Source organism: Cryptomeria japonica, chromosome 3 (genome assembly GCF_030272615.1).
Source record: "Cryptomeria japonica chromosome 3, Sugi_1.0, whole genome shotgun sequence".
NCBI classification, from domain to species: domain Eukaryota; kingdom Viridiplantae; phylum Streptophyta; class Pinopsida; order Cupressales; family Cupressaceae; genus Cryptomeria; species Cryptomeria japonica.
This window is the reverse complement of record NC_081407.1, coordinates 666,690,129-666,715,015: the sequence shown is the minus strand read 5'-3', so window position 1 is coordinate 666,715,015 and position 24,887 is coordinate 666,690,129. Positions and strand designations below refer to the sequence as shown.

Genomic DNA, 24,887 nt, shown 5'->3' with positions numbered 1-24,887 from the left:
GACATTACTAATTGCAAAGCTCATACTTTCAAAACATACTTTTTTCTAATATTAGGGATTGAATTTACCAATGCATTTATATATTTGATGTTGTCTTCACTAAATTTTTGCATTTCTTCTTCACCAACGGTGTTTCCCGAAAGAGCACAGCGTGTCTGTCGACAAACTAACTTTTCTGAATTTTCCTGTAAAAATTAGAAAAAAACATATGAGTCGGATCTCGAATGCACAGTGCAGAAATTATGTAATGAATGATATTTTACTGATACACACCTGAGCTTGACGTAGTAGCTCATTGCTGTAAGGCTTGCCTCCATTCTTAGAAATTATATTGTCTATTTGCTTCATTAATTCATTTCGTTGATCTTCCTTCTTTGATTGTGACGTGGTCTTATTAATGAAAAGGACTTTTCTGTTGTCACATCGACGTAGAACATCCTGAACGAAGCTTCGAAATTTTAGCATAAATTTAAAACAGTTTTTTTTTTTTTTTTTGCGATTGGCTATGTTTACAGCTTTTAGGAAGATGATTTCGAGAATAGGGTTTTCCAAAGTTGTCATATATATATATATATTTTATTTATAAACCAAGAAAAAATGTTTATTTGAAAATCAACTATTTCATTAATTTTATATGTTATTTTATTTACTAAAATATGTGATTATTTTGATTAGTTCATTTTTACTTGAGGAGTTATATTTTCTGAAATCTTGAGAAGACTTTTTGATTATTTTTATTCTTCTAATTCTACATGATTAATTATTTTTTGAACAAAATATTTATTACTATAAATAAGTAAATAAGAATATGAAAATAGACTTAAAAAATTTTTTGCTCTACTTTCAAATTAATTTATTCAAAAGTGGATAATATATTTCTAAAATCATAATATAATATTGAACATTTGAATTTAAATCTTAACTTGTACCTGTTTCTTTTCTTTTATTTTTATTTTTTTTTTGTCCTAAACATTCTATTTATAAAAATAAATGATTTTGAATTCATATATTTATTGTTGTATTTATTACTCAATATTAATATTATCTTTGATATTAAATATTTTTATTTTCACATACAAATGAATATGACATTTAATGTAAACTAGCTTACATATATTTTATTTTAATCACATATATATACATACATATATATGTATGTATGTATGTATATATATGTATATGTATGTATATGTATATGTATATATACATACATACATACATATATGTATGTATGTATACGTATGTATATGTATATGTATATATACATACATACATATATATATGTATGTATGTATATATACATATACATATACATACATATACATGTACATATATATACATATATATATATATATATATATATATATATATATATATATATATATATATATAATACGTCGAGAGATATCTTTCTTGAGGCGCCTATTTTTATCATGTACCTTGAACTCTAATAGGCGCCTTCAAGAAGGATATCTCTTAGCGTATTATATATATGTGATTGAAAGCTAGTAGCACCCACTGCGCAACATGGGAAACAATAAAAAAAATCAAAATAGGACTATATAATATTATATTAATAGTGTTTGTTGCAATAATATGTAATATTATTATTGCGATTATTATTATTATTATTTTGTTTAATATTAATATTATGTTTGATATTAAATATTTTTATTTTCACATACAAATGAATATGACATTTAATGTAAAAGATAGGAAAACACACTCATATCATCGCATTCAACCTCTTCTCACTATAAAACACCCCTAAGTAGAATTAAAAACTATAAAGTAAGCATCTAGATTGTTTATAGGATGAAATACTATCAATGCGATGGTGGTGGATGGAGATAACAAAAAAATCCTTAATTGTTATATCCATTAATCATTCTCTTGATACAAAAATTACAAATGTTTGAAATGCTACAACATTCAACTCCATGATCACTCTAAATAACCTAATCAACTAATGCCCTTTTACCTTGTTTTTCTTCCAAATCCTAAATATCCTTACAAAGAGCCCAAGTCCTATAAAGAGTTTATTGTAGAGATCATTTTTTCAAATTAAAAGAAAGTATATCAAATATTTTTTGATTTATGTTCTGGAAGAGTAATGTTGATATATTTCTTGGTCAATTCCTTTAAGTTTTCATATAGGAAACCACGCATTGCATAAAGGTAAAAAAAAAAGTCAAATTTTTCAATTTGTACATTACTAAATTGCTTGCAGAGTATAAGATTCACATTATTCAAATACTTTATGAGTCTTTGCTTAAGGGAAACCTAGTTTTCTTGAAGTTCTATATGCAATTCAAGAAGGGTTTCAATGGTAGCCAGAATGTTGAAGAGATAGTTGATTAGTTGTTTGACACGCATCAAGGAGGGATTCAAAGAGTGTTCAGCCAAATTCTCCATTTCACATGCACCAGGTTATACATCAAATCTCATTCTAGTCTATGTGTTTCCAAACATGTCCATGAGTGATTGTTCTAAAGAATTTGACATTTCTTTCATAAGCAGCCTTAGGGTTCTGATTGATAATGATCATGCAATAAATAAGAGTCTATAAAGGTAAGTAATACTGGAGTTCTTGATAAGATCGTGTAAAGAATGGTTATATACACATAAACACAAGATGCAGTATTGGTTCCCTAATGTTGCTTAAGAGTTGTATAAATACGAAGGGTCTTTTGATGCTATGCAAAAAAATAATGGTTGCATGCCATCCTTGGCAACGGGGTTATAAATTAGAAGTTTTAGTCATGAATGGGTAAACATCAGATTTGTTGCCTTCCCAACCATAGATGATAAGATCTTATCATCACCCCCAAGCACACTACATGACCTTCATGTTGTTGAATTCATGTCTATTGATGAAGTTATGACCTTGCATATATATGAATCAATACCTCCTTATAGACCTCAAGTCGGTCATATACTTTTGGCGCCAAGGATAGGGTTAGACCTATATATTACAAGTTACATATGAGTCTCCCTTAGTTGCAAGTTACATTTAACTTAATCACAAGTTACACACAAGTGGTTTGCCCAAATAGGGCCTGCCCCAAATTAGACTCATACAACTGAGATATCCAAATGCTAAGGCTGATAGGCCACTTGGCATTTTGTGCACTAGGTCGGCCCTAGAAGGGATCCGACCTAGCTATACAACAACGGAGAGTGTTAATCCTACTTTGGACAAAACCATTATGGTGTTTTGGTTTTGAAAATGTGAAAGAATACAAATGGTGTAGACCTTTCAAGGTTTTTAGGAGCCATATTTCAGACTTCAGACAAAAAGACTCTATCTAAAATGGAATGTAGCTTCCTAACCAAAGTCACTTCAAATGGTAGTGAGTAGCAATGGTATTCATTCAACAGGGTTTGACAATCAAAAACAACAAGAAAATGATAGTCCTATAAGGGGTCATTTACATTAAACATCACATCATTGTAGACTTAAGAATATGGTCAGCACAAGTACAAAGACAAATGTGAGCAATCTTTTGTCTCAAACATGAGACTCAAAGAAAATGAGGCCATGAAATGATCAAACACGAAGAATAAGAATATACTTGTAAAGGAGGAAGAACATATTGTAGGTCAAAATATAGTCCCAAAGATATAGTGACATTTGATGCAAGGGTTTGTGATAGTAAAATCCAAAGAATTCTTATTGACTGATTGAAGACAATGACCCAGGAAGCTTCAATTCAACAAAAGCTAGAAGGAGACCTATTCCTAATAAATAATATCATGAAATTCATTACAAAATCTCTAAAATAGAGTCTTCCAAGGTGGTGCAATTAGTGGAAACTCTTCATAATAGTAGTTTCACTTCAATTTGAGGCCCTACAAATGAATCAAGAGGGACTTTTCTCTCATCAAGCTTTTAGTTACCATTAGTTCTCACCGCCTTTTTGTATGCTTTTAGATCAAATTAGACCAAAGGAGATAAAATCATGCAAGATAAAGATAAACCATGGTCAAAGCAACTAGTTGGAGCTAAGTTTGAGTGTCAACACTGGAGTTCGACCTTGGTCACATCTTTCAAACACAGATCAAATCCTTATTTCTATAAAGTTTCTTCCATTTTCCTTTTTTCTATATTTCTTTCTTTCTTTTAGCTTGTATTGCAGCTTTCAAAGCTCTTTCAAGTTCGAGAACATCATTGTAACTCTTTAATTCAGACTTGTATGTCAATTGTTAGAGACCTTTTTATTAGTAAAATCAAGTCTTTTGGCCTTCTAAGAGCTGTGATGAATAATGATGAACAAATAATACCCTAATCGGTACTAAGAAGGGGGGGTGAATCAGTACAGACAAAAAATTGCTTCAATGTTTTGACACTCTCTTAACACAGATAACCAGTTGTCTATACCACTATACTTAATAATAGCAATAGCAGGGTTAAACGTAAATACTTCAGATAGCTAAACTAGCTAACCAAAAGTACTTAAAACAACATTCAACAGATCTTAGATCTTGATAGCTACTTTACCAGTTTAGTCATGCATGATTTGCAACAATAATACCATAATCATTTAGCACTGCATGCGTATTCAACTTTAATTAAAAACTACTCAATCATCACATGAAAACTCACAACCCATAACACACATATTTTTCACGTGGAAACCCAAATGGGAAAAACCATGGTGGGGATGAATACCCACAAGCATGTTTTGAACTCTTTTGAAGTCCGCTATGTTAGGAGCCTAGTCTGGTTAAAGACTTTACAATAAGGTTTTGTTAGGAACCGATCCTGTTAGGGATCACCTGGTTAAGGGATGGCTATAAACCCTATTAAAGGTTACCTCGCTAGAGGATTTAAAGAACTCAATGAACTTGAGTCACTTGGTTAGAGGATTTTCAACAAGATTGTTAAATCTACCCAGTCAAGGGATTTTCCTTCTGTTGAAATGCTTAGAAGTCAATAGGTAAAGCTCTGATCTGATAACAACACAACTTGCTAAGGCAAATCCTTTTCAGCTCCTCTCCTCTGTAATCACACTCTGCAAATTCCCCATTGTGGTTTTGCAAGTATCTCAACATGCAGACACAAACACATCATTCGCCAACACAATTAATAACAAATATCATCAACCTTATAGACAACAATTAGGTCGGTAGCATAAACCCTAAACCCTAAACATTTAGGTTTAAAATTACAAGCCGTCCAATGCTAACCATTCAAACACATTGCATAGAATAAAATGATCTAAAATAGATCTCAAGTCATTTTGCATCATCCATTCTTCACCGCATCTGGAAATCAATAACCCATCACGCACACTTCACGCATTGCTCAGAAAATCGTGCATTCTCAAGGTAGACATTCAATGCATTCAATCTTCACATGCAAGATCCTCAAGTAAATCTTTCACATGTACATAATTGACATGGTATCCTGATATTTAACCTTATTGTGCATAAAAAATCATCGGTTGCACCGCATAAGCCAAACCAGAAACCCTAGAGCTGAACAAAGACTACCAACCAGTAGTCACACTTAGTAAATCCTAACTGCGAACCCCAACACCAGTTTACACCATCTCGGTTGACCATGACCGCTTTCAATCTTCATATCGGTGCATATTGGTTCACCTACTGACATCAATGACAACATACATTGTCACCGCTCCATCATATGACAACAATCTCCCCCTTTGGCATTGATGGCAATACTTAGTGTATCATTGCTCAGTAACATATATCTTCTCCCTCATATATCTTCATCATCAGATATCTTCTCTCCCTTTGATAGCAATGCCAAACTGAAGGCACAAGCTTCCAAGCTCCATTATGTTGCTCCCCTTGAGGAGCAACATCCTTCAACACATCAATCCTGTAAGTTTTGACACTGTAGTACCTAAGTAATGTGGATCATACAACTCTAGTTTACTTCATTTCATGAAGGGGAAAAACCCCTAATTCACCTCTCAAATAGGTAAATGTAGTCTTCGGTAAGTTCTTAGTGAATATATCTGCTAGCTACTCCTTACTGGAAACATGTTCTAATACAACCTCTTGATTCTGAACCTTTTCTCTCAAGAAATGATAGTTGAGTTCAATGTGCTTGGTCCTTGCATGCAATACTGGATTTTTGGAAATATCGATTGCACTAGTATTATCATAGAAAATACTCAATGCTTTAGATATAGGCACTTTGAAGCCATTCATTCATACTTTGCTTTAGCTATAGACTAGGAAATACAACTCTGCTTCTTTCTCATCCAAGAGACTAGTCTTCCACCAAGGAAGAACGCTCAACCGATTGTGCTCTTCCAGTCATCCACATTACCTTCCCAATCTACATTGGTAAATACTTTAAGATGATATTGTCCATTGTATGGATACCACAATCCATAATCAACTATCCCTTTCAGATATCTAAGAATCCTTTTTACCGCTACCAAGTGGGATTCTCTTGGACTCTTCTGAAAATGGGCCACTATGCCCACGACATGAGCAATATTCGATCTCCTGTGCACCATATAGTGCAACTTACCAATCATGGACCGATACTCCTTCTCATCCACCAATGTTGTATCATCCTCCTTTGTCATTTTCTAGCCGGTCACCATCGGTGTTCCAATTAGTTTTCTCTCCTCCATGCCAAAGGTCTTTAATACCTCTTTGATATACTGGGACTAGGTAATAAAGATACCCTCCTTCATCTACTGAATATGTAGACCAATGAAGAACTTTATCTCTCCAATCAGAGACATCTCAAACTATTTCTTCATTTGATCTGTGAATGCATGGCTCATTTCATCATCTCCTCCGAAGAATATGTCATCTATAAATACTTCATAGATCAGAATCTAATCACCTTCAGATTTTAGGTAGATGTTGTTGTCCTCACTTATTCTCTGAAATCCTATCTTCAAAAGATGAGAGTGTAACTGTTAATACCATTCCCTTGGTGCTTGTTTTAATGTATAGAGGGCCTTGTGTAATCTACACACCATGTTACTATCTTGTGACAAAGAAAACCCATCCGGTTGTTCAATATACACTTCTTCTTCTGGGATTCTATTTAGGAATGCACACTTCACCTCCATCTAGTACACCTTGAATCCTTTGAATGTTGTAAATGCAAGTAGCATTTGAACACTTTCCAGTCTAGCCATTGGGGCAAAGGTTTCTCCATAGTCTTCTCCCTCTTCCTAAGCATATCCCTTACATACAAGTCTTGCCTTGTTCCTTACCACTGTGCCTTCTTCATTCAGCTTATTTCTGAAGACCCATTTGGTACCTATTACATTCTTCTGTTCCAGTTTGGGTATCAAGGACCATGTTGCATTCTTTTCTATCTGGTCCATCTCCTCTTCCATTTCGTTTATCTAGTCTTCATTGGTAAGTGCCTCTCTTGTGGTCTTAGGCTCAAATTCTGAAATCATGCAAGATTTTTCTTTCACCTTTCTCCTTTTGAGTATCCCTGCATCTTTGTCTCCTATGATCTTCTTCGAATCATGATGTAGTTTCACATACCTAGGAATCACCCTAGCTAGTTCTACTTGCTTTTCCTCTTCTTCTTCCACTTCGTCTTCTTCTCCACCTACTACAACTTCTACCAGTATAGGAACACTGAGGTCTTTCTGGCATTTGCAACTTGTTTCCTTCTTAACTAGTTCCTAGAAGGCTACACCTAGTTCATCTTCCACTTTCTTGCTGTAGGTTTCCTCAGGCTCCTTAGTGGATTCATCAACCCCGACATCGATACTCTCAACAATTTTCTAAGTCCTGTTGTTGTAGCATTTGAGAGCCTTGATTTTGGAGGAATATCTCAGAAATATTCCTTCATCACATTTAGCATCAAACTTTCTTAGATGCTCACCTCCCCTGATATAACACTTACTTCCAAACACTTTAAAATAACTCAAATTAGGAGTTCTCCAATTCTAGTACTCATAGGGGGTTTTGTCTTTACCTTTCTTGATGAGTAACTAGTTCATAGTATAGACTATAGTGCTTAGCACTTCTCTCCAAAAAGTGTGAGCTACCTTTCCTTGGATTAGCATAGTTCTAGCTGCTTCAACTATAGTCCTGTTATAACTTTCTGATATGTCATTCTATTGTGGTGTCCTTGGGGCAGACAACTTCCTCTCGACGTGGTTCTCTTCACTGTAATTGTTGAATTCATCAGAAGTGAATTCACCTCCCTGGCCGGTTCTTAAGCATTTTATTCTTCTTCCTCTTTCCTTCTCCACCAATGCTCTAAAGGCTTTGAACTTTCCAAACTCCTCAGACTTGTCTTTCAAGAATGTGACCCACATCATTCTTGAGCAGTCATCAGTAAGAATCATGAAATATCAATCTCCATGAATGCTTCTAGTTTTCATCAAACCACACAGATCGGTGTGCACTAGATCAAGTAAGTTCTTTGCTAAAAAAGACTTACCTTTGAATGTTGAGGAAGATATCTTCCTAAGTTGACATTCTATGCATAAATCATTGTCCTGTTTGTTTAGCAAAGGCAATCCTCTTACTACCTTGGTCTTACTAGCCTATACAATATTATGAAAATTCATGTGACAAAGTCTCCTATGCCATATCCAACTATCATCAATCTTCACCATTAGGCACTGACTAATCTTGGCATTCCACTGAAACAAGTTTCCTCTAGTCTTCTTACTGATGGCAATAATTTTACCACTTTTTCTAATAATTCTATAGACTCCACCTTTGAACTCCAAAATGAGTCCTTTGCTGTTCAACTGAGAAACACTCAAAATGTTGTGCTTAAGGCCTTCCACCTAGTAGACATCATCCACACTGCTCTTTCCATTCAGTGAGATGGATCCTTTTCCTTTCACCATGCAACATGCGTCGTTGCCAAATCGGACAACACCTCTATCATATTCTTCCAAGGAGAAAAAATTTCTCTGGTCACTAGTCATGTGATGAGAAGACCCGCTATCTATGATCCACTCATTAGTGTTTTCAACACGAGAGACAAGGGCTTTCTGATCAGACACCTCTTCCTTTACAACTACAAACACCATGTCCTCATTCTCTTCATCAGTAACACCTTCATCCACTACAACAAGACGGTTTCTCCTACCTCCTCCTATATACTTTCTAAACCTTTCTGGTTTATCCTTATTGTCATTGTTAGGATAGTTAATAGGTATATGTCCAATCTTATTGTAGGAAAAACATTTTAGAGGAATCTTACCTCTATACTTTTTGGTGCCTTTTGGAAGTTTCTTGGAAAGAAGAGCTTCAAACTCCATAAGAATCTCCTCATCATCCATGTGTCTTCTTGGCTTGGATTCATAACTTCCATTGACATATTTTCCTTTTCTAGTTGGTGCGGAGGAAATAGATTCTTTAAAGGCTAACTCTATCTTTTGAACACTACCATCATAGCTATTGAATGCATATGCTATCAACTTTACAATAATAGAGTCAAGAGATACCTTTGTCTTGTCGATAGACCTTAACTCCTAAATAGCGGCAACCTTGATTGCATAGACCAGTAACAATGATCTCAAAAATTTACTGACAATGGTGGCATCATCAATTTTTCCACCAGTGCTCTTGATAGCTCCAGCCACAGTCTTGATCCTTATGTCATATTGTTGAATGGTCTCACCTTCAACCATCCTCATGTCTTCAAATTATCCTCTAAGGCTTTCTTGCTTAGCCTGCTTGACATGCTCATCACTGCCATAAATGGTTTCCTATGTGTCCCATACATCCTTAGGATTGTCCTTATGTTGTACATTAATGAACTCAATATCAGCAGGCTGCTAATAAGGGCTTCCATGACTTTCCTATTTTATTGAATCTCTCTTTTCTGATCATTGGTTAGAGTGCTAGTGGGGATTACATAGGCATTCTCAACATAGCTCTAGTGTTGAGTGTCAAAACTCTTGATATAAATCTTCATTCTGTACTTTCATATTTTGAAGTTATCCCTATTGAACTTAGGACCTTCCCTCTTCATCACTAAAGCATGATCTTTTGCCTCAAGAGGTTAAGCTTATATCATTGAGGACCTGGACTTGCTTTGATACCAATTGATGAATAATAATGAAAAATTAATACCCTAACTGGTACTGAGAGGGGGGTGAATTAGTACAGACAAAAAAATGCTTCAATATTTTGACACTCTCTTAACATGGATAACTGGTTGTCTATGCCACTATACTTAACCATAGCAATATTGATTAAATAGAGATGCTTCAGATAGCTAAACCAGTTAACCAAAATTACTTAAAGCAACATTCAACAGATCTTAGATCTTGATAGCTACTTTACCAATTTATTCATGCATGAGTTCTAACAATAATACCACAATCATTTAGCACTACATGCATATTCAACTTTAGTCAAAAACTACTCAATCATCAAATGAAAACTCACAACCCATAACACATGGATTTTTCATGTGGAAACCCAAATGGGAAAAACCATCGTGGGGATAAATACCCACAAGCTTGTTTTGAAATATTTTTAAGTCCACTCCATTAGGAGCCTAGTCCGGTTAAAGAATTTAAAATAAGGTTTTGTTAGGAATTGATCATGTTAGGGATCACCTGGTTAAGGGATGGCTATAAACCCTATTAAAGTTTGAAATCCTATTAAAGGTTACCTTGCTAGATGATTTAAACAACTCAATGAACTTGAGTCACCTGGTTAGAGGATTTTCAACAAGCTTGTTAAAGCTACCTAGTCAAGGGATTTTCATTTTGTTGAAATGGTTTGAAGTCAATAGGTAAAGCTCTGATTTAATAATAGCACTACTTGCTAAGGAAAATACTTTTCAGCTCCTCTCATTCCACAATCACACTCTGGAAATTCCACACTCTAGTTTGGCAAGTATCTCAACATGCAAACACAAACACATCATTTGCCAACACAAACAATAACAAACATCATCAACCTTATAGACAAAAATTAGGTCGGAAGCATATACCCTAAACCCTAAACATTTAGGTTTAGAATTACAAGCGGTCCAATCCTGACCATTCAAACACATTGCATAGAATAAAATGATCTAAAACAGATCTCAAGTCATTCTGCATTGTCCAATCTTCACCGCATTTGGAAATCAGTAACCCATCACACACACTTCACACACCACTCAGAAAATCTCACATTCTTGAGGTAGATATTCAATGCATTTGATCTTCATATGCAAGATCCTCAAGGAAATCATTCACATGTACATAACTGACATGGTATCCTAATCCTTATCCTTATTGTTCACAAAACACCATCGGTTGCACCGCATAAGCCAAAATGGAAACCCTATAGTTGAACAGAGAATACCAACCAGTATTAACACGTAGTGAACCCTGACTATGAACCCTGACACCAGTTCCACCATCCTGGTTGACCATGACCGCTTCCAATCTTCATACCAGTTCACCTATTGACATCAATGACAACATACATTGTCACCGCTTCATCATATGCCAACAAGTTGTGTTATTGTGCAATTTTTTGGAATGATGGATGTAATCATGTGATGATGTATCTTCTCCTTCATTTGTATATATTTTATACCAAATATTGTATACTTTATATGTTATTGCTTGTGTTTATTAGCTAGGGAGTAGAGGATACAATGTGATGAATTTCACAACTCATTAATGTTGTCCCTAATATTTTGAACCTATTTTAAAATAATTTTTGCAAGATACACCTGAAATTGTACGTTGTGCATGTTTTGGCTTTACAAGTTAGTCATTTTGTGTGTCTAGGATAGTGGTATAATTATGATATAACATTTGGTGAATCACGTCCTTGGATAGGTTTTCATTTCAATGTAGCCTTTTCTATCTTTTTTTCCCATTGAGATAGTAGTTCTAGGAGGTCCATTAGGAGAACCATCTCACTCTAGAGATTCATCTTCACTACAAGCAACCCACATGCTTGAAGGTGTTTTTATGTTTCACAAGATTTCTAAGCTCCCAACTTAGCATGAAGGTGTAGATCCTTGTGACAATAGTTTTGGCATGCATGGTGAGACCCAATTGAACTTCTTCAGTTTAATTCCTCTAATCAATTTGCTTGTATTTGGTGTGTTATCGGCAATTTCAACCTTTGGAGACAAGATCCATACACACCTTGCAGCTTTGTAAAGAATATCTTCTAGTTTCAAAGACACAAGTGTTGGTACATTTCAAAACAATCCTTTGTTCCAATTTCCATCTTTTTTAATAAGTAGAAATGTCAACTTTTTATGGAAAATATGTATACCCACCACCATATGAAAGATACTATCCATGAACCTCCTTATCAGCTACATCCAAACAACCATAATATTGGTCTTTTTCTAGAGAACCCTGCTACAACAAGTAATTTGTGCACTTATCATGCTTACCACCCACCCACCCCTTCTCAACCTTCTTGGTACCCAATATACACTCAAAGTCAATCCCAAGAAGGTCATTTTACTCCAAATCAACATGCTTGTTTGCAAACTCAGCCTTAAAATACTAAAAGTGTAGAATTTAGCAAGATAAAAGACCTATTAAAAACCAATGGAAATGAGCAACAAATGATCAAAAGTATATTGCAATACTATAATAAGTTGATTGATGAGATCAAGAGACAACAACAATTTGATTTGTAGTAGAATGAGTGGGCTTATCAACCCTATCTTTATGAGTAAGAAGAGTTAGCTTACCAGGCCTATCTTTAGGATCAACAATTTGAGAAAGATAATTTGATGAGAATCTTGAACAATTGATTCCTACAAAACAGTTGGAGATGAAGTTATTTCTTTCCAAGTGAGAAGCTTCCAAGGTTAAAATTCTGAGCTTTAGACAAGGTGAGTCTCCTAAATCTCCCTAATTTGAAATTCGATGTTTTAGGAGTCCTCCTTCTTTTCAAGAGTCTATAAAAGAAGAGCCTAAAATTTTTGCATTCCAAAGTTTTAGAAATCCTATTTTAGTTCAATAACCTATAATTAATCAACTGGAAACTTTTGAAGATCCCATTCAAGAAGACCAACCAACTCCTTATATTCCAGATCAACCTGTGAAAGAGAACGTTTGTCAATATTCTTTCCCAAGTTTTAAAAGTTACCAAAATTTTCATGATTACCATACTAAACAAAATTATTCTATTCTTCAAGAATATTCTTCTTTTCCTAGTACCATCACCACATCCATAAATGAACCCAATCATATTTTGATTTCTCAAAACAATTGGGTTGTATAATAGAAAGAGGATGTTGTTATGTTTATACTAGAGGTTCAAAATGATAAATTAGATTTTCCACAAGAGTTAGAAGTGGTTGTAGATGAGGAAAAATAGGTTCTAGATCAAGAAAAGGTTGATATATTTGAAGTTCAATTTGAATTATTTGTTGATCTTCCCTTATTTGTTAGCAATGATGGAGAGAATATATATCAACTAAAAAATTTGGTAAGTTTTGATTAGCAAGAGAAATACAATCATATAGACATGTTGTAGCTCAATAAGAAAATAAATGAGGATAGAATGATTATGAAAGGTCCAGTGATTGATATGAATGCAAATCTTGTTCAAATAGAGAAAGAAAATCAGCAAGTTATAAAATTCCAATGTATGAGTTTTGAAATAAATCAAGAGAGTGTGTTGGAAAATACTTTCTATGATGAGGTTTATCATGATGTGAGTATATTATTAAGTACCATTGAATAATTTTCTCTAATATTGATAATAAATTGACATCTTTAGAAATAGAGGTTTGTAATCAACATCGTTAGGTAGATGAAACAAGTATCCTTTCTTTTGTTTCACATGAGTTGAATGTTTCTAATCACTTTGGTATTGTGGTTGCAGAGACAAATGAAAAATAAGAAACTAGTAGAGAAAATACAAAGATGAGCATCTCAAGAGGATGCCCAATTAGGCATCTTTCCAGAATAGAAGCCAAGCATGAAGTTGTACCTACAAAACAACAAATCCAACCTACATATACAATCCAAATTAGTAGTGTGTTTGGTCAAAATCAAAGGGTATGTGATCTTGCTTATGATTTTTCATGAAATGTTATAGTAGTTTTTTGTATTTCCAACCATGTTTCATCTCATCTCCATGTTTTAGAAACATGTAACTCATCATTTGTTGATGAAAAGGGAAGCTATTTCAACCAATCAATGAATGGATTTGTTTGAGACCATAATGGTCGATTGGTTAGAGTAGGGTAGATTATCCTCTCATTCCACCAAGTTCTTAAATAGCACAAAGTTTTTCAATTTAGTTCAGTTCTTTCCTTTCCCTATGTGTAGTTGCAAAAGTTCTAGTTTGGTTAGTAGTTAGTTGTTCTTGTTCAGTGCTTCTAATAGTCATGTTAGGTTTGATTTAAATATTTTTTATTCAAATGCTAAGAATCCTTACCAAATGGATGCTAAGACTATTGATATATCATGTTTAACAATCAAACACCCCTAGGAGGTCAACCAAAAGTTACCTATTTTTTTCTTCTAATTCAAAAATATCATTACAAAGATCCCTAAGACATATAAAGAGTTTATTGTAGTGGTCATTTTTGAAGATTAAAAGAAAAATGATACATCAGATATATTTTTATTTATGTTTTGAAAGAGTAATGTTGATATATCTCTTGGTTAAAAGATTTAAATTTTTCAAATAGGAAACTATGTGTTGCATAAAGGTCAAATGGTCAATTTTTTCAATGTTTTTCATCATTGAAATTCTTGTAGAGAGTAAGGTTCACATTATTAAAATACTCTATGAGTCTCCACATAAGGGAAACCTAGTTTTCTTTAAGTTTTATTTGTAGTTCAAGTAGGCTTTCAATTGCATCTAGAGTGTTGAAGAGATAGTTGATCAGTTGTTTGATGCAACAAAGAAGGATTTAGAGAGATTTTAGTTGAATTCTCTTGTTGACATGTACCAGGTTATACACCAAATATTATTCCAATCTATGTGTTTCTAGGAATGTGGATGAGTGAATATTGTAAAAATTTGATATTTCTTTCATATGCAATCTTAAAATTATGGTTGACAATAATCATATATTAAATAAATGTCTATAAAAGGAGGTAATTCTTGAGATCTTGATTAAATCTTGTCAAGAATGGTTAAAAACACATAGATATAAGAGAAAAAATTGGTTCCTTAATATTTCTTTAAGAATTCTATGAAATACAAAGTGTCTTTTGATGCTATGGAAAAACAAAGGGTGGATGTTGTAGCATCCAAAAATTACAACCCTTTGCAATTTTTATCACATTTGGCACCCTCAGCTTAGTATTTGCATCCCTATTCTTAATTAAGGCCTAATTATGGCCTCACTATGCAAATTGGGCCTTGTTTCCACTTTATCCCCTACATAACCACTTAGTCTGGCCCAAAAAAGGGATGGGACTAGGACATGGTACTTTGGTCCTCATTGGGACCAGGGCACCATGCTCTAGCCCCCCTTAATTGGTCTCATATTTCATCCCCTCTTGTGCCTTAAAAAATGAGCGAGAAATCTCTCCCCGTGTTGGCGTATGTCAGAAAATTAATGCATTTTTCAATGGGCAAGTATATAAGAAGGTTTTCCCATTTTATTTGTATAACACAAGATAAGGTGGATATCATAAGAGATAGGTAAAATTATCATCATCAAGCATTCAAGCATTGGAGAATTTATTAATCATCTTTAGAGGTCTTCAAGGCTACAATTATTCATTCATCAATTGTTGAGCATCATTATACCATTCATTTGCAAGAATGTGTGTGTGATTTTGGTTTTGTCATTTTCACGCCATTTTATACAACACATGAGATTACATTCAAGAAGAAAAGAATCATTATCATTTACTGTAGATTTGAGGGATATCCTTCCGTCATTTTTTCAGTATTTGCAATATTTTAATCAAGGTTAATTCCTAAACCAGGGTTTGACTTAGGAAATCCCCTATTCCCAACCTATTTTCCCTTCTTTTTGTCTAGAAAATAGGTATAGAGTTGTATCCCTCATAATAGGCATTATTTGTAGAGACAAATCAACCCTTTTTGGCATGCATAAAAGAAGGAAGACTAGGATGATGGGCACATTAGTCTTGACATTTTTGAAGTTTTTTTGAGGATCAGATTCAAATCTACATATACTGCTCAAATCCAAGTGCACACGAAAATGCCAAATATGTAGCTCACTATTTCTACAAATTTACCTTCATTCTCTAGCAATTTGTATTAATTCAATATTTCAACTCAGAAAAGAGGATCAATCCATTCTCACCCTCCTTAAATCCATTCAATATTGAGTCCTTATCATTCTTGATTTGGGATTTGATCTATTGGATTCATTCCTCTTTTAAATGTAATGGTAAATTAGTTGTTTCATCCCTCTTATGGTGGAAACCCTAATTTTCCACCATTACATTTTGGTGAAGCCAACTCCTTAAACATTGAATTATGATTTCTATTCTCAAATCTAACTGTTTATGCAATTTAAATTTAAATTTTTCATTTACAAGCTTGATTTCCTTGCAAATTTTAAAAATTGAAAGGTTAATTTCACTAAAAATCTAATTTTAAATTCAAAATTAAACTTATTAATTGCTTAGTTTGAATAAATTATTTCATATCCGAGTGTTTTTCAATTTCAAAATTCAAATTTTCACCTACAAATTTAAATTTTAAAATTAAGTGGCTAATTTCGAAACCCCTAATTTAAATTTTTTTTAAAAATTGAACTTGTGGGTTGTTTAAATTTTGAATTTATCATTTTAGAGATACCTCAAATTAAAAATTTGCAATCTTGGATCAAATTTTAAAATTTAAATTAACCTTCTGGGTTGCCTAATTTTTGATTAATTATTTCAATTCCCAAATTTCAACCTTAGATCTGATTTTTAATTTAAATATTAAAATTAAGGAGTTATTTTCACATAGCCCTAATTTTAAATTCAAATTTCCTAGAAGGTTGCATAAATTTTCACAATTATTATTTTTTCTGAATTAATTAAACAATCATTTTTACAAAAAAATTATGTTGTTTAATTATTTCATTTCAAAATTCAAATGTCAAGTTCCAAAATTCTAACTTTTTAAACTTCATTTCACATTTTTGAAAATTTTAATTTTAATTTCAAAATTAAAAAAATTAAAAAATAAATCAAATTCGTGGTTCTTATCAATTTGCATAAATTGTGAGGTTTTATTTATAAAACCCTGATTTACTTTTGTTAATTTGTTTGGATCTAAATTTAAAAATTCATCATGAAAATCAATGGATTTATTATAATCATGTGTTGGATAATGGCTTGACTTCATGTTACTTCTTTTCATTCACAACACTTTGACATATTGCATTTTTAGGGTTTCCAAGTTTCTTCATTTTAATCAATTAGATCTCAAAGATTCCATCTATCATTTGTTTTGTGTTATGGTGATGGTGTTTTGAAAATTCATTTTATATGTAGATTACCTAACATATTTTGTAGATCCTAATCATAGAGATGTTAATGAAAAACCTAACACTTGTACCTCTCCTAGGGTATCTAATGAGAATGAAGAACAAGCTAATTCTCCTATAAGTGATCTCTCTAATGCAGAGAAAGCATTGAATAACAACATGGCTCCATCTTCTTATTACATACATACTCTAGCGCAAGGGTGGAAAAATAAAAATATTGGTGATTCCATATCTCTAGATCCTCATTCTCCTAGAGCCTATCTTAATCATCAAAAATTTTGTAGATAAGATGATGTTATGCATTTCATTCATAATCTCTCTCCCCACATAACATTAAGTAAATATGAGGCCTTACATGATAAGGGTCTTCCTTCCTAATCTACCAAAAAGGATATGCACGATGAAAGAAAGGAAAATCCTCCTCCACGAGATATTACTTCTTAATCTACTAATCCCTTCATTACTTCCAAACATTGTTACACTACCAACTTCAAAGAAATTTATTATATTGTCCCACCACCTTCTCAGTTAACAAATTCTTATATGAGTAGCTTTAACATAATATCGAAACAAGGTTTTAAAGGACAAGGACTTGGAAAATTTGAACAAGGAATTTGAATTCTTGTCAACCCTCCTACACAAACCAACAGAGAAGGCCTATGAAGTGATAATAAATCTCCTATGGATGATCTCCTTAGGATTTAATATTTAAAATATCATCTTGCAAGACAACAAGCAATTTATTCCCATAAAGGTTCTTCTTGTTCAAAAACTCCTTTTTGTTCATTTCATCAAGCTCATGACCGTCATACTAATGATTGTCCCCATTTTCAGAATGTAGTGAAAGAACCTATTAAAATCATTGATGAGAATCATTCTTCTTATAATAATAACTCTTATCCTCAATCTCAAATGAATAAGCCTACACCTATTGATGTTAAAAACAATTGGGTACTAGAATCTTTTGGAAATTGAAGTCTGACAAGAATGTGGTTTTTCCTTTTGTGAAGATTAGTACTAAGCATAAATGTAGTGTACATTTAGTTTTTCGTCATGGTGGCTCTCATTCTCTTGGAATATTTAAATCATTTAAGGAATTTGTTAAAGAAAAATATGATCATGCTTCTATATGTCTTTCAATAGATCTTGATATCTTCCATGGTGAAATGATAGTGCCTTAGCACTCCTTTCACCTTCATCTTGCTCATCACACTATGACATAAGAAGTTAATTAGGGGCTCTTTTTCATTAGAGGTGGTTCTTTTTTTCAATTTCAAACATCTTGGGGCAGCAACATGATCCTCTTTTGCCTCTATCATATCTCTTATCTTAAAAGTTTCACCATTTTTTTTAAGGATTGCATTCTTCATCACTTGATGTCCTTTCTTGCATAGAGTTACCCTTCTCATTAATGCATGTGTGTTCCTTGAATAGGACTTATTATTTCTTTGAATAAACACATCTCTTATGGATAATCTCTCCTATAGAAATGTGTGATTATTCCCCCTAATCTATCCCTGTCTTCTTGCTTGGGGGGCAAAGGATGGCTTTTCCCTTTATCTCTTTCTATCTAAAGTATCACTACACCTTTTAGGGGTTGCATTTTTCATGTGTTGATATCCGTTCTTGAATGAAATGGTATGTCTCTTATGATTAATCCCTTTAGGGGAATCTATTATCTTTCTCTCTCTCTCTTGAAAGATTGCCACTTCCTTAGAGTTGCATTTTACATATATTAATACCTTTTTATTGCATTTGCTTATGTTTTATCTATATTTAGAAGTTTAGTAATTCCTCTCATTGTCATTACACTTGGGGGACAATGATTTCTCTCTCTCTCTTTTCTAAAGATTTATTTTTCCTTTGTTGAGTGGCATTTTCTTATGATTTGATGTCATTCCTTGTCTGAAGTTGTGGTTTTCTCAAGGAGTCTCTTTTATACTAGAGGTGTAAGTCTGTGGCTTCATCCTTTTCTTCCATTGGCAACGTATATCAACTACAAACCTACCCTTCACATTGGGTCAAAAATGTGTCATCCTTGATCAAGAATCTCTTTCACCTAGCAATAGGGGGAAGGTATGTATTATTGTTCTCCTTCCCTTTGTTTGGTAGAAGATGATATATTCGCTCAAGAAAGTCCTCTTAGAGGTAGATGTATTTCCAGAAAAGATTTATTCTCCAGCAAGGATCTCCTTTACATTTTTTGCAAGATATCTCTTTTTTTAACTATATTACCCTTGCTTGAAGAGTATTCCCTCTTTATCTTGTATTTATGACATTGTTGCCTAAGAGATATCTACTCGGTGTTGAAGGTTGGTATCCTTGTTTCCAGGTTCCTTAAGATGTCAACATAGTGAAATGTTGACATATTAAGGAGGGGTGCCTATTTTTCTCCCTTTTTACCATATTGTACTATATTTTCGTATATCATTGTTGCATGCCTTAAATGGGGTGTTCATTCTCCAAACAAAAGGAAAAAAACTCTTGCACAACATGTTTCACACCTAAAACAAGACATGGCATTTGATATATATCTTAGACGAGGCAACACATAATTGAAACCAGAGAAAAACTCTTACACAAGATGTCCTTGAAACCAAGCATGGATCTGCCATTCACCCCTGGCATTTTTACAAATATTCACCTCTTGTCATTTACACATTCACCCCTCAGAATTTGCACACATAGTCACCTCTTGATATTTGTATTTACATTACATTCCTTAAAAGGGTTGATGAACACTCAAAACTGAGATGCTTCACACTTGAAACTAGACATCACTTACACACATGCATGAGGATGAGTGCAACTAGTAGAATAGGGATACACTATTTCTACTCTTCTCTTGAGCATGGATAACCTAGATGCAAACATCTAGGGGTGAGGTATCTATGTCCTCTCTCATCATTCTTCTCATGGATCACTAGGATAAACACATCGAGCATAAATTCATTCTCTCTCTCCTTCTTCTCATGAACTTGTTGCTTTTCTATTGATAGTTCATGGATGATGATAAATTTTCTCTTTTATGTTATTACTTATGTTTATGAGATGGAATTGTTCAAGAATGATATTAGTTGTTGAGACATTTTTATATCAAGGTCTCTTTGACTAGTTGACTTGAGGTCTTGATTTTGTTCTTTAACTTTATATGTATGGTTTTTTGTGTCTTTTGCCTTTATTTGCATTTCTATCTTTATTTGTATTTTTGTTTTTGTCTTGTTTTGTCTGCTCTTACATATGTTGGAGTTAAGATCCTAATATTGGGGGCTTAGTTTCTCAAAATTATTAATATCTTATACTCTAAGTTGTGATCTTTCTTTGCATTCCTCTTCATCTCTCTTCCGCCTACTTTACCATGAGTATTTGTGTAAGATCATACTCTTGCTAAACTAGGGGCTAAATGTATCATCCTAAAATTGCACTCCTTTACACTTTTAATTGAATTTATGGCCCTCACCTTAGTGTTTCCATCCCTATGCCTAACTAATACCTTCTTATGCCTTTACCATGAAAATTGGGTCTTGTATCCACTTTATCCCCTACATAACTCCTTAGTTTGGCCCTAAAAAAGGATAGGACCAGGGTGTGGTTCTTTGGTCTTCATTGGGACTAGGGTACCATACTCTAGCCCCCCTTAATTGGTCCCCTCTTTGATCCTCTCTTGCGCCTTAAAAAATGAGTGGGAAATATCTCTCTGGGTTGGCCTATGCCAAAAAATTAATACATTTTTTGATGGGCAAGTATATATAAGGAGGTTTTCCCTTTTCATTTGTATAAAACAAGATAAGGAGGACACCATAAGAGATAGGAGAAATTATCATCATCAACCATTTAAGTATTGGAGCATTCATTAATCATCTCTAAAAAATCTTCAAGGTTGCATTTCTTCATTCATCAATTGTGGAGAATCATTACATCTTTCATTTGCATGCATGTGTGTGTGATTAGGGTTTTGTCATGTTCATGCCATCTCACAAAACATATGTGATTGCATTCAAGAATCAAAGCAACATCATCAGTTATTGCAAATCTAAGGTATATTCTTCCATCATTTATTTCAGTATTTGCAATATTTCAATCAAGGTTCATTCCTCAAACGATGTTTGACTTAAGAAAACACGTATTCCCAACCTATTTTCACTTATTTTTGTGTGCTTAAAATAGGTCTCAATTATTTGGAGAGATGAATTAACATTTTTTGTAAAAGTACAAGGACTAAGGTGATGGGCACACCAGTCGTGACGGTTTTAGAGATTTTTTAGTGATTAGATATAAATGTGCATATGCTTCTTAGATCAATGTGCATGTGAAAATCCCACATCTGTAGCTCATTGTTTCAACATAATTACCTTAATTTTTTAATACTTTTACCTTAATTCAGCATTTCAACTCACAAAAGAGGGTCAACTCATTCACACCATTCTTAAATCCATTCAATATTCAGTCCTTATCATTCTCTCTTCAGGATTGGATCTATTGGATTCATCCATTTTTTAATATAAGGGCAAATTAGTGGTTTTCATCCCTCTAATGGTAGAAACCCTAACTTTCACCATTAGACATGTCATCCTCATCAATAGGGATTATAAATAAAAAGTATTATTGATGAAGGGTTCTGAATACATTGATAATCATTGGAGTGTTTATAAAGCTTGGTGAGATGTAGATCTAAAACAAGGATAATGTTTGGAGATCTTAAGAAAGGTCAAAAAATAGAGTAAGAGAGCAGTGAATGAAATCTTATGGACATTGACCAACACAAAGTCAAAACAAATGATGATAACACCATGCACAACTACTATAAATGACAGATTTGATGACAACCATAAGGGAAGCGAAAAAGTTAGAGAAAATGATCACAAAAGCCAAACTTAGAAATTAGCAAACATGATGAAAAGATATAATTTCTAGCCTTACACAAATGGGTAAGTGTTAGGTAATAGGTCACAAATTGGGAGAAGTTCATGCGTTGGAAAACACACTCATAGAAATGAGGGCCTGAGGTGAAACTAAATAGGATCCCCTATTTTGTTGTCAAATGGGGGCCCGCTTGAAAATGAAACAGAGTCCCATTTTTTATAAATGGGCCCCCATTTTTAAATCCAATTTTACCCTTTTTTTCAGTCACTTTTTTTCATTTTTGGGCAATAATGGTAATTTTTAGGAACAGGCCCCTGTTTTATGGAATTTAATTCCACAAACCACCACTTTCCTCGGGACTAGGTCCGATATAGTGCTGGGATGGCCACATCGAAGACATGGACCTGCAAATTCAAATCTCCATGAATGAAAGCACAAATATGAAATTATGAAATAGTTTACGTGCGTCTAAATAGATAATTTTTATATGACATTAAAACCCACTTCATATTATAATATCTATATTCTAAATATGTAAAAAAAATAAAAAAATTGATTATTTTAACTAATTTTCATTTAAATTATACTAAATCGGGTCCATAAACTTGAAATATTAACTAATTTTGTTAATTTAATAATTTTTTTGTTTTAATGAATTTTGGAAAAAAAATTATATGTCATCAATGTACACAAAATTATTTTCTATTTTAAAAAAATCAATAAATTATAAGTTTACTTCAAATTATGTGGTTCGTACATGTCAAATTTTTAAAAAGATAATTACGGTCATTGAAAAATTAATTTAAAAAAATACAAAAAAATATGCTCATGAATATTTAGTGTGTTACAAATCATTTCCCAAAAGGGTTTGAGAAAATGATTTTAATTCTGTCAAAAAGTGTGGGTCGTACACATGCATGGTATGGTCCTGAAACAACCATTTTTAAAACATAGTTTTTAGAACTCCAGTCAAAAAGTTATTTTTTATTATGTGGGTATTAAAATAAATTATATATTTAGAAAGTAGACTTAGAGTGCTATCTTTTATATTTCTAATTTTTTCAAAGATTCAATCTCCAAGTGTTTCAAAATTTAAGCTCAAATGAGACAAAACCTGAAAATCAGGGAAAACACATCCACTTTTTGGCCAAAAAGTGGACTCATCTTCTTGTACTAACCAAAATGTCTAGTTCACATGAGGGAAAAAAGAGTTGTGAGAGAGAATATAATATTTTGGTACAATCATTTGGACTATTCAATCAGAAGAAGTGACAAAGTAGTCAAAATATAGAACAAAGAGTGTTAAAAAATTAGAACAAATGAATAGAGGTCTAGCATCTTTTTCAAGCCTTTTTTGTTTTTTTTAACACAAGAGAATGTTATTAATAGCATGGAGGGAGTGATTATCATCGTATGTTTAACAAAATATACTTGAAAGTTTTATTTGTGAGTTTTGTCAAACAAAAGGGATTGTCTTTTTGTAGAATAGAGAACAAATATGACAGTCGTGAGAGTACACAATGGTAGACTTGGGATTGTTTATAAAAATCATGGAAATTGGAGGGTCATGTGCATATATATGTTGAATCGATCAGTCTCATGATTTTTTAAAGGAGGCCTTTTCATTGATGTCAGTGATGATGAAATTATTATGTACAAAGAACCTTGAATATTTCTCATGAAAACAAACATGAAGATAGGAGCAAAAAATGTCATTGAATTAAAGATTAGAAACAAAGGAGACACTTAAACGATAGTCCCTAAGAAGAGGGAATAAATTTACATCAAGTTTCATCAGAATTAATACTGTCGGTGATAGTCTTCACAATAATAGAAATCATTAGAGATCACAAGATAGAGAATATGGAGAACTCATTAAATTCAAAAGTGTATGGATCGCACAAATGTCAACATAGTCTTAATAGTGACAAGAAAAGATTTGAATATGTAAATGGAAATGTAGATAGTCCCAAAGCTTTGATTCATTTCTTATATAATAACAATTCAAAGGCAAAAAAGATAGTCTTAATAGTTTTCAAATTTTCATAGTGGTGCCAAGGCAAATACAAGTATGAGCAATGTTTTGTATTAGACATGAGACTTAGATCAAATTTTTGGCCTTCGGCCCTCAAGATCATAGTCTTATGGCAATCAACATACATGTCAAATATGAATAAGGGAGTGTGAAACAAAGTGCAACATCACCTCAAGGAAAGAGAAATATACATAAGGGGATTCATATCAATAAATGTGATAACTTTGCAAGCATAATATAGAAGATATTAAGAAATCCTATGATTATGATAGTTCCAAGGTTGAGAAAGGGACACAAAAATAGTGCTCACAAGGAAATATGTGAGGAATTTTGTAAAGACAATGCTAATCCTACTTTGAAAAAAGTCATTATGGTCTTTTGGTTTTGAAAATTTGAAAGAATACAAATGGCATAAACCTTTCAAGGTTCCTAGGACCATATTCCAGAGTTTCAAACAAAAAGATTGCACCTAGAAAGGCTTGTAGCTTCAAAACTACAGTCATTTTGTATGGTAGTGAGAAGTAGTGACATTCATTCAAGATGGTTTGATAGTCCTAAACAATAAGCAAATAATAGTCCTATAATGATTCATTGTCATTAATATAT

General features: G+C 33.1%; 1 protein-coding gene across 1 annotated transcript in view; it reads right to left on the bottom strand.

The window, feature by feature from the left end:
* The window catches only part of LOC131030613 (immune-associated nucleotide-binding protein 9), an 89,437-nt gene that overhangs the window by 28,826 nt on the left and 35,724 nt on the right, over positions 1 to 24,887 (bottom strand). The window contains exons 3-4 of the mRNA XM_057961494.2: positions 274 to 438; positions 69 to 185 (exon numbers count right to left, since the gene is read on the bottom strand). Of these exons, the coding sequence (XP_057817477.2) occupies positions 69 to 185; positions 274 to 438 (282 nt within the window). The remainder of the gene's footprint in view (positions 1 to 68; positions 186 to 273; positions 439 to 24,887) is intronic.